At 38.4% G+C, this 17698-nt stretch overlaps 1 protein-coding gene across 1 annotated transcript in view; it reads right to left on the bottom strand.

The window, feature by feature from the left end:
* The window catches only part of Ptprc (protein tyrosine phosphatase receptor type C), a 131842-nt gene that overhangs the window by 66346 nt on the left and 47798 nt on the right, over positions 1-17698 (bottom strand). Inside the window, exons 3-5 of the mRNA XM_008830396.3 lie at positions 12398-12424; positions 1804-1878; positions 698-724 (exon numbers count right to left, since the gene is read on the bottom strand). Coding sequence (XP_008828618.1) covers positions 698-724; positions 1804-1878; positions 12398-12424 — 129 coding nt within the window. The remainder of the gene's footprint in view (positions 1-697; positions 725-1803; positions 1879-12397; positions 12425-17698) is intronic.

Raw genomic sequence — 17698 nt, 5'->3', positions numbered from 1 at the left:
ATAATATTATTACAGATAATAATACATCCTTCATAAACACTTTTATATAAGGTCAACAATTTCTACTGATGATAAAAAATCCTAACAATTATTAATTTACTCACTCAGTTTTAATTTTTTTTGTTTGTGTGCGTAGGGGGTTGCACATGTACATGTGTCATGAGTGTAGGGTCCAGATAATATTATGTGTTTTCCTCTATTGCCTCCACTTAACCTTGACCTGGAAGAATGGAGTTATGGCTGCTTCTGCCATGAGGGCAGGAAGGAAATGAGAGCAGATAGACTTACGCTGTCCTCACACATAACTATACAGAGATGGCCCTCGCACGACAGAAGGGGAAGAGAGAAAGAGAGCAAGCGACAAAGAAACAGAGAGGCAAACACTGTTTAGCCTCATATAGTATCCTTATCCCGACTCAAAGCAAACTTACTTTCATTTCATTTTTCAAATACCTAAAGTGTAATTAGATGACGTCATCAAGGTTGCCTGGCTAGTAGTTTTTAGTACTGGTATTCAAAGTCAATTTGGAATGTGCAACTCAAGCATCTTGCCACTGAGATAATGACTCTTAAGATTTAGAGCTAGTCATGAGAAATTAGAGACAGTGAGTTGAGCTTGAAAGCATGGAATGAAGACAGAAATAATCAAAATGCTATTCCCAAGTTATATAGGCTGCCTCTAAGTAAACAGGCTTACCACATGATGGTTTAGGTTGAGTTGTAGCTGTAACAGAAAAAAAGGGGCAAATTATTAAAGTTTGGTTTTAGAATGTATCTGCTCTGCTCATTGGGGAGAAAGTGATTTACAATGTTCCAACATCATAAACTGTGAAGTCAATCTCCTTTGGTTTACCACATAATGCAGCTTGCCTAGAATCTTATTTTTATCCAAAAGCTGCAAATGTTATAAACTAAGGCTCAAATTATATAATTATATAAAATATCCTTATTATGGTATCCAGTAAACACAAATGTACCAATATTAAGACTTGTTGGCATAGATCTGATGTCAGCATGCTGACAAGACCACATCTCTACAGTGCCTAAAGTATTTTACAGGTCCCCATTCTCTTTTGCTAATCTCAAACTAGATTTCCATAATTATAGCTCCCATAGAGTGAAGGTTGTACATTTTTGTTTTAAAAATCAGGGATTAAGAGAGAAGGGCTACTTTGTTCCCTAGTTTAACCTCTGCATGCTTCCCACGTACATAAAAACCAAGTGTCTTGTATTAATGTGTGCATTTAATTAAAGGGTTGAGAGGAAATGTGGTCTTGGGAAGCAACGAGATCTCTGCTAATCTTCTTAGAGTTGGAAGAACCTGGGAGAGAATGGTATGCTTGCAGGCTCTGGCTTCACTGACCATAGACAGTGCCACTGCTTGCTGTAGCCCTTCCCAGGAGGGGCCTGACCTTCGTCTCCATACCCCTCACTACCTGCCTGAAACTGTAATGAGTCTACTGCCTCTCCTACATGGAATGAAGGATATCTTTGGTGGAATTACTTTTTTGCACACTATATTTGCTCTTCAAGAAATAAGTTCTAACAGATTTGGTTATTTCTCATGCGTGCTTTCATAAACTACACAAATCTTGTTAGTCATGGCAGTAACATATCCCAGTGGTCCCAGAAATGACTCTGCTACATGGATAGGTGTCTAACTTCTGCTTGCACCCGTTGGGATGAGAACTCTGAATAAACTCCACAAAGAAAGCAGTCCAAAGTAGAGAAGTTGGGGAGCTCTGTGGGACACCCCCGGCACTGGTGGTGGTGTGCCTGCATGACTGAGGGTAAGGTTGTCACCTATTGCAGTGCTTGGAGTGACAATGTCTGTTGCAAGGTTCAGAGTGGATGATGCAGTGACTGTAAGGCTGAAACCTGCAAGGAAATGAACAGAAGGATAAATGTTAATGAACTTATCATCTTGAAGGTTGAGGTCAAAACTCTTTAGCAAACATAATTTCCTAATTGATTCTTAGCTCTAGGCGTCCTCATTTGAATTGACACGTGGACATTTCAAAATAACAAAGTGAGCCACACTTAGGTACAAATAGCCCTTTCAGAAAACTAACATTTCAAGTAATTTTAAACATAAGTGGAAAGGAAGGCCATTGACTCCTTAGTACAAGTCTTACCTGATATGCAATCTTCCTCAAACTAGCATTTTCTGTTTGAATTACAAATCTCCTTATTTTAGATGTAATTAGAGCAGTGGTTACCTTTGTTATATCCATTATGGCAAACCTTTTGCATATTCAGTCTTCATATCAATCTTATGAAATGAGTATTATTAGATCCACTTTTACAGAGGAGAAAATTAGTACTAGTAACTTTTCCTAGATTGGTTAGAAAATTGAAGAAGTTGGATTTGATCCAGGATTATAAGACCTTTATGTCTATTTAATGCTCTCTTTGTCATGAAATTTCTATTAATAATAAAATCACATGTGTCCTGCAAAAGTTTCCACATAAGGTTCTTTTGCCTAATTTTGTATTAAAATGAAAATAACAGCTGCAGGAAAATTTTTTAAAAACGAATTCAAGTTTTGAGCCTCCATAGCCTAAACCACATGGCACATAATGGTCACACCTGAGGAGTGATCTGTGGTGCTGATGTTGGAGGTGTGTGCAGGTGAGGCAGCAGAGCTGTTGCGTGCAGAGCTGAGGGTGGCTTCGGGGAGGGCTGCGTCTGCAGGAAAGGCTCCAGGTGTAGTCTTCTCCCCCCGCACACCTGCAATCAAAGAGCCACCAGCACTTCACTCCAGCCTGCCGCAGAAAGACAGTGGCTAGACACCCAACACAGCTAAGGCAGGGCACTGAGCAACCAGGCATCTCTGCCATACCACGATGTATGCGTTCCACAGAACATACAGAATAAGAGGACTTGCAGAAAAGAACACCTTATGGGCAGACAATGGGAAACCCATGTAGCTCTGGTATTAGTCTACAGACTAAAAACATAGCCGGGGCCTTGCATAATAGTTTAGATCACCCAGGGACGTCAAGCCTCTCCGCCCAGGACTGCCTTAGGTGCTATTAAAAATTCATCAAAGCAAGGAGAGAGAGGCACTGTCTAGGTAGTGCTGAGGCCACACCAGGCAAATGTGACTCCTATAAGAGGGGCCTGGCTCCAGCTGACAGCCATCATGGCTGCCCCTCTGGGGAACGATCCCTGTGCACAGGTGCTTAGTTCTTATTTTCTTTAAATAGAACTGAATGGACTCCTTCCTGTGCAGATCTGAGCCTGGAGATTCTCTTTCTTATGGTTACAATTCTGCTTTCACTAAGTAGGCTCTGATGTCAGAAAGAAATGAAATTGGTTTTGAACCAAAACACTTTCCGTTAAACTGACACAACTCTGTTAGTTTCCAATTTTATCTGATCTCATCAGTGTAGACTCTAGTTTTACAGCTAATTAATCTGCAGATCCTGCTTAGACATTCATTTGAAGTTGGACTTCAAAGCACTTAATACATATTACATCTTTCCCCATATATCACAGCCAGAACTCTGGAAGAGGTGAGCAACGTATACTCATTGGTTACCCACCAGATGACCAGCACTAAGTAACTGTCGCAGAGAAAGTAAAGCAGATATGAGCTAGCCCCTGTTTGAGAGCTCTGGTTATCTCAAGTTGAGATCCCCAGGATATTCAGTTCAGTCATGGGAACTAGTTTTCCTTGTGAGGTCAGAGAGCACATGCTTCAGTGTTCAGTACAGTGCTCTGTGTTTCATCGGTGATCCATTGCCTGTTCTGAACACAGCTTTGATATGAGTATGTGGCATCTCTCAATTGTTTGGAGTGAGTCTATATATTATCACACACATGCTTTGGGAACTCGAAATGCATCTCCCTCCCAATTGAGTTTGATCTCAGCTCAGTCTTCAAAAGCCTCTAAACTCTCAAGTTTGTCTAAACCACAGAATAGAATGAAAACAGTTCTGGAAACCATGAAGATATTTAAAATGACAGGAAAGCAGGTCTGTGCATTCTGTCCTGTGAAGGTTTCATTTAAACACAAACTGGCCATCTGTAAATTTCAGAAACAGCTGCATTTGCCTGTCAGCCTCCTTCCGCCTTCTTTTCTACTTCCCCCTCTCTAGCCCCTACTTCTTCCTCCCAGCCTCCTCTTGTCCTCCTGCTGTCTCGAACCCCTACTCTCACCCTCTCCAGATTCCCTAGTGTCCCTCCTCATTTGAAAACTTTTTCCCTCATTAGCTAGATACTCTCAGCCACCGTTTAAGAGCACCATTTGCAACTTTAATTAGATTGACTAAGTTTGATACATCTTTAATTAGTAAAATTAGCCAATGAGCCAAGAATTCTTTGATCAAGGGCAAAGCAGGCTGGTTTGTGTGAGGACAGCTCTCAGGGACCAGTCCTCTGGTCACTGCTTCTTTCCTTCCACAACTTCTGCATCTACGGATTTGCTAAAATGTCACATTATTTTACTCTGGTTTCCATGGCAGCTGGAGTAAGTGGGATGTGGCAGGGTGAGGGTATCTCTAAATTGTTTAACATATGTGAATTGCCTGTGATAGCTTTTAGGCTGAGGGAGCAATATTAACACTTCCAAATAACAATATCTTATTTGTGAGCTTGATTTCCATGCCTGATTCATTCCTAAAGCAAGACCTCTTTCCTGCCAGCCAGGAGGCCCCCACATAGATGTCTAAATGGCAAGAACCCAGCCCGCTGAATTTATATGTCCGGCTGTAGGGACCTACAACCTGAGAAAGGACATACTTGTTTTCTTTCATAAAGAGGGGCACCATGAAATGATTTATACACTGATTTGGAAGAGCAAGGAGAGACAATTTTACACTGTTGTAAGAACAGATATGATGTTGAAAGTAAGTCTGGTATTGAATGGAAAACGTGAGCGTCTCTTTCTCATTCCTTAGAGGACAAGTTTTCATGGATAATAAGAATCTTCTCTTGACAGTAATCTGTTGGTTCAAGGTCTTAAAGATTAGTGTATATTATTCTTTATTACTAGCAAAAGAAGTTTCATTAAACAATACTGTATGAAGTACAGAGAACTACAGTATCAGGTTATCATTTCCTCTTGAGCCCATTTTTGCTGTAATAATTCTGATTGTGCTTTCATCTCTGTTAGAATGACCTAACAAGGTTTCACATCCTAAGAGTGACTCTGAATTTCCTAATTTATCAGCCAGCATGGACTCCACATTGAACCGGTGACTGCACTTCCGCACTCCACTCCTAAATGCGAACTGCTAAATTCTTATCCTGCTTGCACATGTCTAAAGGTCCCGCAAACCTGATAGATTGTGCCCACCGGCAGCAGGCGTGAGTGTGGTAAGGTCAGCCTGGTTGCTGAGTGTCTGAGTGTCAGCTCCTCTGGTAGAGGGCGCCTGCAGGTCGGGCTGCGAGGAAAGGTGAGGCGGCAGTGTGGATGCAAAACCTAAGGTTAGAAAGTGAGACCATTACATCAATTTCATCTACTGATGAAAATTTCAACACCCAGACATTTACAAGGAGTAAATATGCCAAACTGTGTCGTGACTCAATTATTAACATTTTTGGGTTCCCCAGGCAAGAAGGTGCCTCCTCAGTTCCTGTTACATCTCTTTTTTTTTTGATTTCCCAATTATGATAAGCTTATTGGATTGCTATCAACTCTACAAACTAACATCTGGGACAGAAAGTTTCCTTATAGACAGACTATCAGGAGATTCTGATATGCTAAAATACTTCATAAAACTCACAAAAAGGGCTGGAGTGATAACTCAGCAGGTAAGAGCACTGACTGCTCTTGCAGAAGACCTGGGTTCAATTCCCAGCATGCACATGGCAGCTAAGAACCTTCCTTAACTCGGTTCCAGGGGAATCCAGCACCCTTGTGCTGGATATCTTTGATGTCAACTTGACACACCTGGGTTGAGGGAGCCTAAATTGGGGAATTGCCTTCATTGGACTGGCCTGTGGCCATGCCCATGGGGCACCTTCATGATTGTTGAGTGATGTGGGAAGGCCCCCCAGCCCACTATGGGTGGTGCCTCCCCTAGGCAGGTGGCCCTGTGTTGTATAAGAAAGCAGGCTGAGCAGGGGCTGGGGGAGCAAGTCAGTAACCAGTGTTCCTTCATGGCCTGTGCACTAGCTCCTGCCTCCAGGTTCCTGCCCTGAGTTCCTACCTTGGGATTCCTAATGAACTGTGATCAGGGAGATGTAAACTGAATAAAGCCTTTCCTCCCCAAGTTGGTAGTGGTCAGAGTGTTTTGTCACAGCAATGGAGAAACAAACTAGGACAACCCTCTTCTGACCTCCATGGCATTGCAGGACATGGGTGCACTCACATACATGCAGGCAATACACCCATACACATAAAATAAAAATAAAAAATAAAATGTTTTAAAAATCACAAAGAAGAAACAGGAGAATGGACAAGCAGTGTAGCAGACATCTGAATAATGTGTACGATGGCCAAAAGTGTATATGAAAAGATGCTTATATTTATGAAATATTAAAGACATGCAAAATCAACATAAAGTCTTTTAAACTGCCATGTTGGCAGTTTTAACAGATTGATATTTATGGTTAGAAAAACTGTGGAAATCATCATGAGTGTGTCCTTACACACACACATACACACACACACACACATACTCACAGACTCAAATGCCAAGAATATGGAGGAGGTATAATAATGATTTAATTGATATATTTAAAGAATAGAACTCGAGAGGCTATTTCTATTATGACATACATCCAAAGAATTTGCATGCACACATCATTCTATATGCTTTTACAAAATGCAAATGCTATCTTATAAAAACAGTATTCCATATTTCAGTTTACTATGTGGAAACTTAACCATAATCACCAAAACAGGACAGTTTTGGTAGTGTACTTCATTAGGAAAAAATGAATTAAAGGATTTTTCCCAAGTACATCAATGAGAAAATTTTGATTGCATTCCAAATATTAATCCATCATAAATATAATACATAGAATTCATCCCAACAGATTTTGGAAATGTCACTCAATACCAAACTGTTTTCTAGAAGAAATAATATGCTTTATTTGAAGCATAAGAAATTTTCCAAGATTCCACCATCAAATTGTGTCAGCTTAACGGGTATGATGTCACATACCCTTAATCCCAGTACTCGGGAGGCAAAGACAGGTGTATCTTTATGAGACCGGGGCCAGCCTGGTCTACATAGTGAGTTCCAGAACAAACAAAAAATTGTGTAGCATAAATATTTTAACATTATTCATCCGTATTTCCAATCAATTTCATCTTCAAGTTTTCCTTAAATGGTCTACCTTCAAATTTAGAATTTTAAATTGTGTTAGATTAAAAGTAACATTTGTGAATAAAGAGGAATGGTGTGTGTGTGTGTGCGTGTGTGTGTGTGTGTGTGTGTGTGTGTGTGTTGTGTATGTGAAGAAAAATGTAGAGATTTAAAATGGAAAACTGCATGCCACCCTGTGGGCAATAACAAGGCCTAGCTATATGCTCACCCAACATCAGCAGCCCTCAACCTTACATCCCCTTTATAAGAGCTTTGGACAGTAAGCTCTGAGGCTTACATGGGTTCTTAGTGTCTACTCTGCTGATGGCAGGGATAAATACAGATTAAATATGAAGTCCTGAGCTTGCAAAAAGAAGACATTATTTATTTAACTGCTTACTCACAGACTTATCAGCATTCTACTAAAAACACTGTAAATTCTTTGCTGATGTTATGCATACTTGTCTGTTTTACAAACTAAGATAAATGGCTTTGTTAAGGAGTTGAATGGTTTAGTGTCTTATCAAAGTGTGTTTATAAACCTGTTTGCCCAGGAAAAAGGGGTCACAGAATGTCATTTCAGAACTGTATGTACAACCCTCTTGTTGACAGACACATGAACTGCCTACATTGTCATATGCAATGCTGAACAAAAAGAAATTCCAACCAACTGCTATGCTAAAGTCCTAGGGAATGCCACTGGCCTTGCCTGACAAAAACACCTGTCACGCTAGTCTGACATTTGCCACCAACATGGCTATATTACTTTACATTCCACTATTAAGTTTCACAATTTTTGTTAATTTTTCTGAGAACTGAAGTGATCCAAATTTCTCCGGAAAAAAAACACATAACAAAACTGAATTCTTCATTCTTAGGGTACATTGTTAAAAAAATAGTGGTCTGTCTTCAATAATTTCTGATAATGTGAATTAGAATGGTACAAAGAAATGAGAATATTTTCCTTCAAGACATGAGAAAGACAGAACTGGCCAAACCATGAAAGAGGGAATTCTGCCCTATCAGAGCAGAAGGGAGCTTCCGAGAGGTGGGTAAAATGTGGAGCTCTGAGGACACCAGAGAAAGTTCCCTGCTGATTTTATTTAGGGGTCTTTCCTCCCTCCTCTCCTATCTTTTTAATATCTTGCCTGATTTATCTTTACCAACTAATCTTCATAGATACCTGGTTCCTTCTGCACCTTATTTACTTGAATAACAGCAAATTCTTAAAAACTGCACATATAAGGAGAAAATATCTGGATCCCTTTAGAAATCTATTAACAGGCAAGTTTGCCCCAATACCATTTTGGTTAGGAACATCAGTGTGTCAGCCTGTTATAACATGAATACTAGCATTCTCCAAAGTGTCTGGGAGACTTAGGTTAAATGATCACCTGGAAGGTTAATGGTCTCTGAGGAGTCATTTTCTCTTTCAGAGATGCCTGCAAATGTGAGTTCAGTGGTGAGAGTAGGTAAGGGGTCACTTTGAGTCTGAGGAAGGGCCTTCAAGGTCGTGGTCAATCCTGTTATGTTAATGGGAGATGGAAGAAGAAGAAAATAAACATGTAACTCATATCCTGAAATGTCTGTTCATCTGCATTTACTCATTTTCCAGCCCCTACACCCAGACATCAACTATATGGGATTTATGGTATATATACATATATACAGACGTATATACATATACACATATGCATCACTGTATGGTTGTAGATTTTTAAATATATATTGCACATATGTAAATGTGAACATGTAAACATAACATGAAAATATAGATTTTTAAAGACACAAAATATTAGTTAAAAAGTAAATCAGGGAAACAGACTTGGAAGCAATTCCCCTCTGCTCTCTTCCTGTTGAATTGTTGGGTTTCCAGCTTCCCAAAGGTATTGAGTTCCAAAGAATGAAAGCCAGTGAGTAAAGACACCTAAAGGAAATTTGAAAAAACTTATAGATGATAAAAAATAATGGAGAATGATAAAGCCAGAAAGAAATTATTAGGAGAGTTAGTATTCTAGGAGTAAAGAGAAAGAAAATTTCTGATAAACCAGGTATATGAATCATGCCGGGAAATTCCATCTCTTCAGAGACTGAAGTAGGAGGATTGTAAGTTCTAGGACAGCCTGGGCTACAAGGATACCCTGTCTCAAAAAATTTTCCCATGTACTTGCAGATTTTTTAAAAAATCAAACGCAAATAAAAAGAGAAATGTGGGGTTTTAAAAACTGGAAAGCAAAATTCACAAACGGGGACAAATGACCCACATTTATGAAATTGTCTCTCGTTCTAATTCAAGTTAAAAAGAGGAACAGGGTGACAGTCTGTAGTGAAACACAAACCTGCTCAGTTATTGTGGGGAAGCAACGCTGAAAGTTTTCCACAGGGAAACAGCACAGCAGAGTAAATGTCTTTAATTCATTTTTTGTGCTACTTTACTGAAAGGTGTATTTCTTTTTGTGAACGAAAAAATAAATAGCTCAAATTTAGTTTTTTAAATGTCATCTTCTCTATGGGATTATAGAAGTGTATTTTTTCTAAATATTTTGTGTTTAATGTGCATTAACTTCTTTTAAAAGTAAAACATACTTTCAAAAATATTCAGTTAATGAAAACTAGGTGTTTCAATTAATTCAATTCAACAAGGGTGAGTAAAGGGATGTCCCAAATATGGGTAGTGGAAGAAAGGAGAGAAACTAAAATAGATAGGTGATGAAACAGAAAAATATTAAATACTAAAATTGGGGTGTTGCTGACAGAAAATTAAGAAAATGATACAAAGAAATTGTATTTTCACTTACTAACACATTCTCAAATTAAATTACCTTTTTCTAAATAAAGACAAAATCAGTCTGGACAAATTGAACTACTCCAATGCCAACATACATGAATTAATGCACAACTATAATGTAATTATAGATACCCAACATGATGGTACATTAGGTACACATTCTTTCTAGTGAAAATGTCTAATATCTAAAATTTCATAACCATGTAACTTACAAATAAATCTAGTTAGTGGCATTCTTCCATTCATAATTATATGCCAAGATAACTAAGTAAGTAATAGGCAGTAGATAAATAATATTTCCAGTCTTCAGCATCAGGAAATCTAACCTAGTAGTCTCTCATTTTCTGTTCATTGAATAAAAGGAAGAGGGGATAGGTAAAAGAAGAGAGGGAGACAGAAAGAAAGAGAAAAAGGAAGGGAGGAAGGGAGGGAAAGAGAAAGAAAGAGAGAAAGAAAGGAAGGAAGGAAGGAAGGAAGGAAGGAAGGAAGGAAGGAAGGAAGGAAGGAAGGAAGGAAGGAAGGAAGGAAAAGACAGACAGAAAGGGGGAGAGGGAGGAGAGATTGGAGGAGGAGTTTAAAGTCCCCGTGCATGCATGTTAGCTCACTGCCGTGATTATTGATAACAGTTCGTTGTTTTCAGGTTAGATTGACTTTAGCACCCGCAGGGCTGCAGTTTTGCTCCCGTTGACATGCTGCAGCTCTCCTTCACCACCCACTCCCATTCTTCTACTAGGTCTAATCACAAGGAGACTTCAGAAGCATTACTCAGAACACTCAGTGTAAGAGCTTTATGCTGTTTTGAAACATGACGTTCCTAAAGACTATTTCCAGCAAATCAAATCAGTCCTGGATTATGAAGAAGAATATCCAGAGAAGTCTCTCCTAAGTAGAAGCCTTAGTGTCTTTGCACAGGCTTAAGCTCAAGTTTCACAAATGGAATTTATGATTGCAGAATTACCCATTCCACATTGTCTTTCAATCCTCACTAAGGAGATTGAGGGCTTCCACTGGCTACATTCTCATTGGTGATATTGGAGGAATCCTTTCTCCCTTGCATTCAGGTCACAATGCTAACTTACCCAGTTTCATCCACTGTAGGCTTGTTATAGCAGCCAGTGCAGAAACAATGGAAACTCTTAACAAGGTGAAAAGTGAGCTACAGTTTTAAGAACGCATTCATTGTTCTCCCCACACCCTTCCGTCTTCTACAAAAACACCTCATACATGTGGCTGAGATTAGCTTATACTTTGTAAAAGAGAATGCTTAGTTTCATTTGAGAAGTTGTTATAAAATGATCACAGCCCGTTATGTTGTATAAGAAAACTGTAAAATTCTAATGTTATTGTTAAATCTTTTCAAAATGAAAGGATATGCTCCTTTTACACGCTCAGGTGTGAGTTTTGTTAGTATCTGTACAGTGTTTCAGCATTTGGAATAAATTTTCATTTACTGACAAACAATTCTTGTAATGATCTAACTTTTAGAATAAGTCAGATATAGCTCACTTGAATTTTGCATTGTACTTATTAAAGCAGGAGAATCTTTTGCTTTTACTCGTCTTCTTAAGGCACACCACCAATCAACACTTCGTCAGAAAATAAGTATTTTCAGCAACAATACTATTTAAGGAATTCAATTTCTCTACAGTTTAATCTCTCTATAATTAAGAGTCTAATACATTTTAATTTACTGGCAACAGCTTCGTTGCTTAAATTCCTTTGTCACACAACTCAGAGGCTTTAAGAAGATTAATTGACTTAGAATAAGAAAATTTGAAGATGATTATTATAAAATCTTAATAGTCAAAGCTTTTGTATACCTTGGAGAAAGGAAAATTGCTCTTGGAAAATCATTATAAAATTAACTTAAATATAAGGATATATTTAATTCCAAATATAAACAAATTCTAAATCTAATTAATGTATAAAATGTATTAGTTCTTAAATAAACATAACATCATTTTTAGACTTCCCTCCACTTTCTTATTAATTTCTTAACTCATCTTTGATCTATAAAGTTTTGTGATTAAGCTTTTATTTGCAGTGTTAAAATTCTTTTTAAAGGGGATTGGAAGCATGTCATGCCATTTATTTTCAATTTTAAAAAGTTATGGTTTAATTAAACACAATAATACATAATTTGAAAATATGTTCAAATAGTCATTGAGCTTTATATATCATAAGAAAGAATTTTAGAGACACATGCATGTCAGGAACCATTCAGTATTTAAAAATTTCTTCTTTAAAATTATTTCTTTGCCAAATAAATGCAAACTTACATTGACTTTTAATAAATGATTATTTCAATGAAAAATAACAACAATATAAAGGTCAAATATTTCTTACCATTGCTGGGTGAAATTGAGTTTTGTCCTGAAAAAAAAAAAGATTTCTTAAAATGTTTCAAGTTTTATTCATCCATATAAATATAGAACTTATATACATATATGTGTATCATCTTTATATTAGCACATTTACAGTAGCACATTTTTTTTCTCAATGAAGCTAGATTCCTGCTTCTGTTTATTTATTTTTGACAGTGTTTTGCTATTTTATCCAGGCTGGTCTTGAACTCTCCCGAGCAGCTGGGAATTCAGGCGTGCACTATCCCAGCCTTATACTCTTTTCTAACATTTTATTTCAAAAACTCAAATATATTTTTTAAACTCAGTAGTTTCTTTAACGCTTAAAGTAATATATATATATATAATAAAAAAGACACTAGCAATAATTCTAAGCCTGTAAAGTCTATAAAAATGTGTATCTAGATGTACCACTTATTTAGATAATGATTATTCAATGGGTACTTACTACCGTCAAAACACAATGGCATATAGTTAGGGAGATAATATGAACAAATATAGCAGCTACCTGCCCCTGGTGAGATGTTTAGTGTGAGATATAGATAAAATAGAGCCACACAATACAGACGAGACAGAATGTGCCATTAACATCCACAGGGGGGTCTTGTTATTGAGACATCTATGGTTCATGACTGGCTGATGGGGCAGGTGCTGGAGGGGTTCCTTGAATGTACGTTTTAACTGTGACTTAGTGAATATAATGTGTAGTTCTAAAAGAATAAGAATTTGGGTTTTATCTCACAGTCTTTAGACAGCCAGCAGAGTGATGTCTTTAAAGACTGTCTGATGGAGAATCATTCAAATTACAGATCAAATTCTGTAAGATGTAAAATGGACAAACACAAGATGAAGTTAGAGGCAGGGAAATCCCAAGACTACAGGAAGCACAATCAGGAATGAAGGTCTCCTAAAAGAGATGCTGATTTCCCAAAAGAAACCTGGGAGACGAAAGGGGCCTTGAAACACTGTGAAGTCACTCCCAGGACTTGGTGTCTTTGGAATTGGGGAGAGGGAAGAGTGAATGGTAAAAGAGGTGTTCACATGTGTGTTTGTACACAGCATGACCTGCTGTGGGTAGAGAGCAGATATGTTCATGACCTGCTGTGGGTAGAGAATGGATATTTTCATGGAATTAAAAAGCAAAAACAACAACAAACGTGCTGGGGAGTCTATGTGAAATCCTTTAGAAGCATTTGCATGCAGAGGTCGGGCTCACACTGCACGCTGGACTGAAGCACATTCATGGATGTTGTGACTCTGAACATGAAGCAGATCTCCAAATCATATAACAGGAAAGTCCAAGATAGAAAGCTGGAGTTAAGTGAGTATCAGGGAGAGGCCACCAAAGTTGACTGAGTATCTCCGGTAAGAGGGAAGCAGATGCCAGGAAGGTTTAGGCAGAGGGTGTTTCTAGAAGGAAATAATCAAATAATATGGTCATGACATGGGTCAGTTGGGACTGTCACATGAGTCTATACACGTGTTACTGAGAAACTGTTAAGTGTGAGTGTCATGTGAGCTGGATTCCATCCACAGTGAAGTGAAGCATTTCATTCCTCATCTTACTAAATGACTGTCAAAAACAATAAAGCATTATTTACAAGTGACAACTGACTCTGTGAAAGATAATCAAACCTCAAAAGGAAGAAGGGTTGGCTATGATTACAATAGCATCTTGTCAAGACTTTTCTTCTCTGAATATGAACTAAGCTGAAAATTACCCCTAAGAGGGACCATCAGAGGAGGACAGATCAGTACTTTTAGCAACGTTCTCTGCCATAGTCCTTGGGACAAAAGGTTGTTTTACATACATATGTGTCTGTGTATATGCATATATATGTACATAAAAAATCACTGATGGTTGATATTAAACATTTTTCTCCTATATCTCTACTTCTTTCTTGATCATTCATATTTTAGTATGCTCATGAATTATCTTATCTTCCAAAACATGTATCATCAGGTGGTTTGTCATTATGCTAATATCATAGAGCACAATTAAAAGGGCTACAATGTCACTGGGTAAAATGCACTTAGGTTCCATTGTTGATTCAAACACTGCTATGTGGATTATGACTATGTGGTTTTAGTATACATTGTTTGCAAATTTTTCTCATTTCTTGTAGTCAGCATGCATATATATATATGTTTCTATCCCATTTAAAGTATTTTTACTTTCTTTTTCTTCTGATCCATTCCTTTTCTCTCAATTAATTTATAAATTAATCTCATGCTGACTGGAAAAAGAAACAATTAAAAAAATGTTAATACATCAGTAATTAGTTTACAAATAAATGAAATGAAAATTATTCTCATGGCCATTTTAAAGAATGTAGCATATCAACAAATTTAAAATATCCAAGTTGCTTTAAATGTAGGAACACACAATGCTTTTCATTATGTGAAAAATCAATAGACTTTTCAATGTCTGAAATTAGTTTGATATGCCCCTTCTCAATGTCAGGCTGTAGTTCCTTAGAAAGTGAAACAATCATATTCAGTTGAATTCAATAACTATTTACTATTATGTTGGCTTGCTATTAAAAGGGTCAGCCATGATAAAGGCATTGTCCTTGCCCTAGGGAAGTCAGGAATCCAAAAGACAAATACATCCAAGCTGGCTGCAAAGACATTTAAGTAAGGGATCTACCCCCTTCCGATTGATAATTAAAAATTAGCAAGGACGGGATGGAGAGATGGCTCAGTAGTTAAGAGCACTGGTTGCTCTTGCGGAGGACTTGGGTTCAATTCTCAGTGCCCACGTGGCAGCTAACAACTGTCCGTAACTCCAGTTCCAGGGAATTCCACAGCCTCTTCTGACTTCCTTGGGCATTGCATGACACAGGTGTATGCAGACAACACACTCATACACATAAAATGAAAATAATAAATAAAATATTAAAAAGAAGCTTTAGCAAGGATTGTATAACCTGATGGAGAGAAGGACACTGAGAAGCAGCTTCAGTGAAATGCACACTCTCTGCTCTATAGTCTGTGGTGAAGAAATCATTGGATGATTTTGAATATGAGTAAACAAAGGAGAAAGGATATCAATGCATCTCAACCAGAGAAGCTTCCTCATGCAACAGATGGTGATTAACCCAGAAAGCCACAACTGGTCAAAGTATGGAGACCAAGATACTGCAGAATGCTTGTCCCTGAATAGGACACATATAAACCTCTGTCACCCAAGGCTCAGGGACCATTGCTGAAGAAAGGTCTAAGAACCAGAGGTGGTAGAAAACCACAAGGAAGGAGACTTTTCCAGGTAGCTAGGAAGTTACTCATCTGAGCTCACAGCTATCCTAACAGCATACACAAGACCCATACAAGTTCAAGACAGACAAAATTCCAGTATAGAAGTGGGGAAATGAGTAACAACCCCAACTCCAGCTGAGGAACTATTGGCAACCAATAGCTACTGGAAGAGGGGTTTTCTTCAAAGGTGTGAGTCTAGATAGGTCACCCTGACTCCAGTGAATGGACTCACACTGAAGGGCATCTGGGGACACAAATTGGACTTGATGGGTTTTAATATCTCTAACAGAGTACATGAGAACTGGTTGTAGGGGGGCTATAAGAGAGGTAAAAATAAAGGAAGGGTCTAAATAGCATCAAAATATATTGTATGAAAGTCACAAAAATACAATAAATATAATTTTGAAAGACATAAAGGAGAAATCAAACAGATGTGATGTTGACAGCTTTCAGGAAGAGCTCAGGGGTGGGAACTACAGGCCCTGACAAGGGGCTCAACGTTGCCCTGAAGGTGACAGAAACTACTGGACCAACAACAATGGAGAAGAAAACAAATAGTAACTTTGGTAATAAAGGAAAAAGGCATCTTAGTGTAAACTACACACAGTGAGAGCTCCACCTATTGTTGTGCAGAGCCTTCTGCTTATTAGCTTGTTGCCACCAAAATATGTATCACAAAGATCGAGCATGTGATAGAAAGATATATCTTATAGCCTATCACATGTTTATAATAACAATTAGAAAATGAATACATGGCCAATACATGAAGACACCTGTGTGTCCATGAGGGGCAGTGTGCATGTCCATTTGTGCACAGGTACACATGTGCACACGTGCCAGTGGAATCCAGTTGTCCAGGTGTCTTCCCCAATTACTCCCCATATTATTTTTGAGACAGGGTCTCATGGATCCAGCTAGAATGGCTGACCGCCAAATCCCGCAGATTCTGCTTTCTCTCCATCCCCACTGCTGGGGTAATAGGTGCATACCATTGTGCCCTATTTTCTTTCTTTCTCTTTTGTAATGTAGATGCTGGGAGTCTGAACTCAGGTCTTCATGGCTTAGCAGCAAGCACGTCCATGGCTGGGCCATTCCTCCAGCCTTAACACCTTGCTTTTGGGGGTTTTGTTGTTGTTGCTGGTTTGGTTTTGTTTTGTTTTGTTTTGTTTTTGTTTTGTTTTGTTTTGAGAAGGGTCTCCTTGCAGCCCCAGCTGGCCTGGAACTTGCTATGTAAACTAGATTGACCTCGTTCTCACAGAAATCTGCCTGTTTCTGCCTCCTGAGTACTGGAATTAAAGTCATACGCCACTTTGCCAGGCCAACATCTTTTATTTTAAGAGAAGACTTTTAAGTACCAGAGTGCAAATGCTAGAAATAAATCAGATTGTCTTCTTTTCCTTGTGCTACACATGTATTAAATGTCTCAGAAAGTTAATTGAATTCCACGTGATTCAAAAGTTTTGGATTTTTTTTAAAGTATGTGGTGTAGAGTATTTCAACGAAAATTCTGAAAAGGAGGACACAAAGTAAATTACAGGAGCAAAGTAGATATATTCTAGATATTTATATTTTTAAAAGATTTTTTCAGAAGTGATATCATATTATCAATTGCTAATATTTATGAAATGTTTACTTACTATGTATTCAGGCCCTAAAAATCTTAGAACACTCAATTGACTTATCTAAGTTAACAAGGACAGGACATGCCAGTCCAGGCTGGAGTCTGAGTCTGATACTACAGGCTAGACTCCAACCCTCAGGCATCCCAGATCCTCCATGGACAGTGTTTAGACAGTGTTTCAGAGTCTGTGAAGGCCTGAGCTCTGATCTGAAGTCAACTCAGAGCTGGAACGGGAGGCCTGAACCATGACAAGAGTCCATAGAGAACCCGGCTACTAAAAGCTCATGTGCTGCACCAAGAGGGGTGGAGCACTCAGGAGGCAGAAGCGAGAGGATCTCTGTGAGACCCATGTCAACCTGGTCTACATAGTGAGTTCCAGGCCAACCAGGGCTACATAGTGAGTCT

This window comes from Nannospalax galili, unplaced genomic scaffold, assembly GCF_000622305.1.
Source record: "Nannospalax galili isolate Female #2095 unplaced genomic scaffold, S.galili_v1.0 scaffold113, whole genome shotgun sequence".
In the NCBI taxonomy this organism is placed as follows: Eukaryota; Metazoa; Chordata; class Mammalia; order Rodentia; family Spalacidae; genus Nannospalax; species Nannospalax galili.
This window is presented reverse-complemented; position numbering and strand designations above follow the sequence as displayed.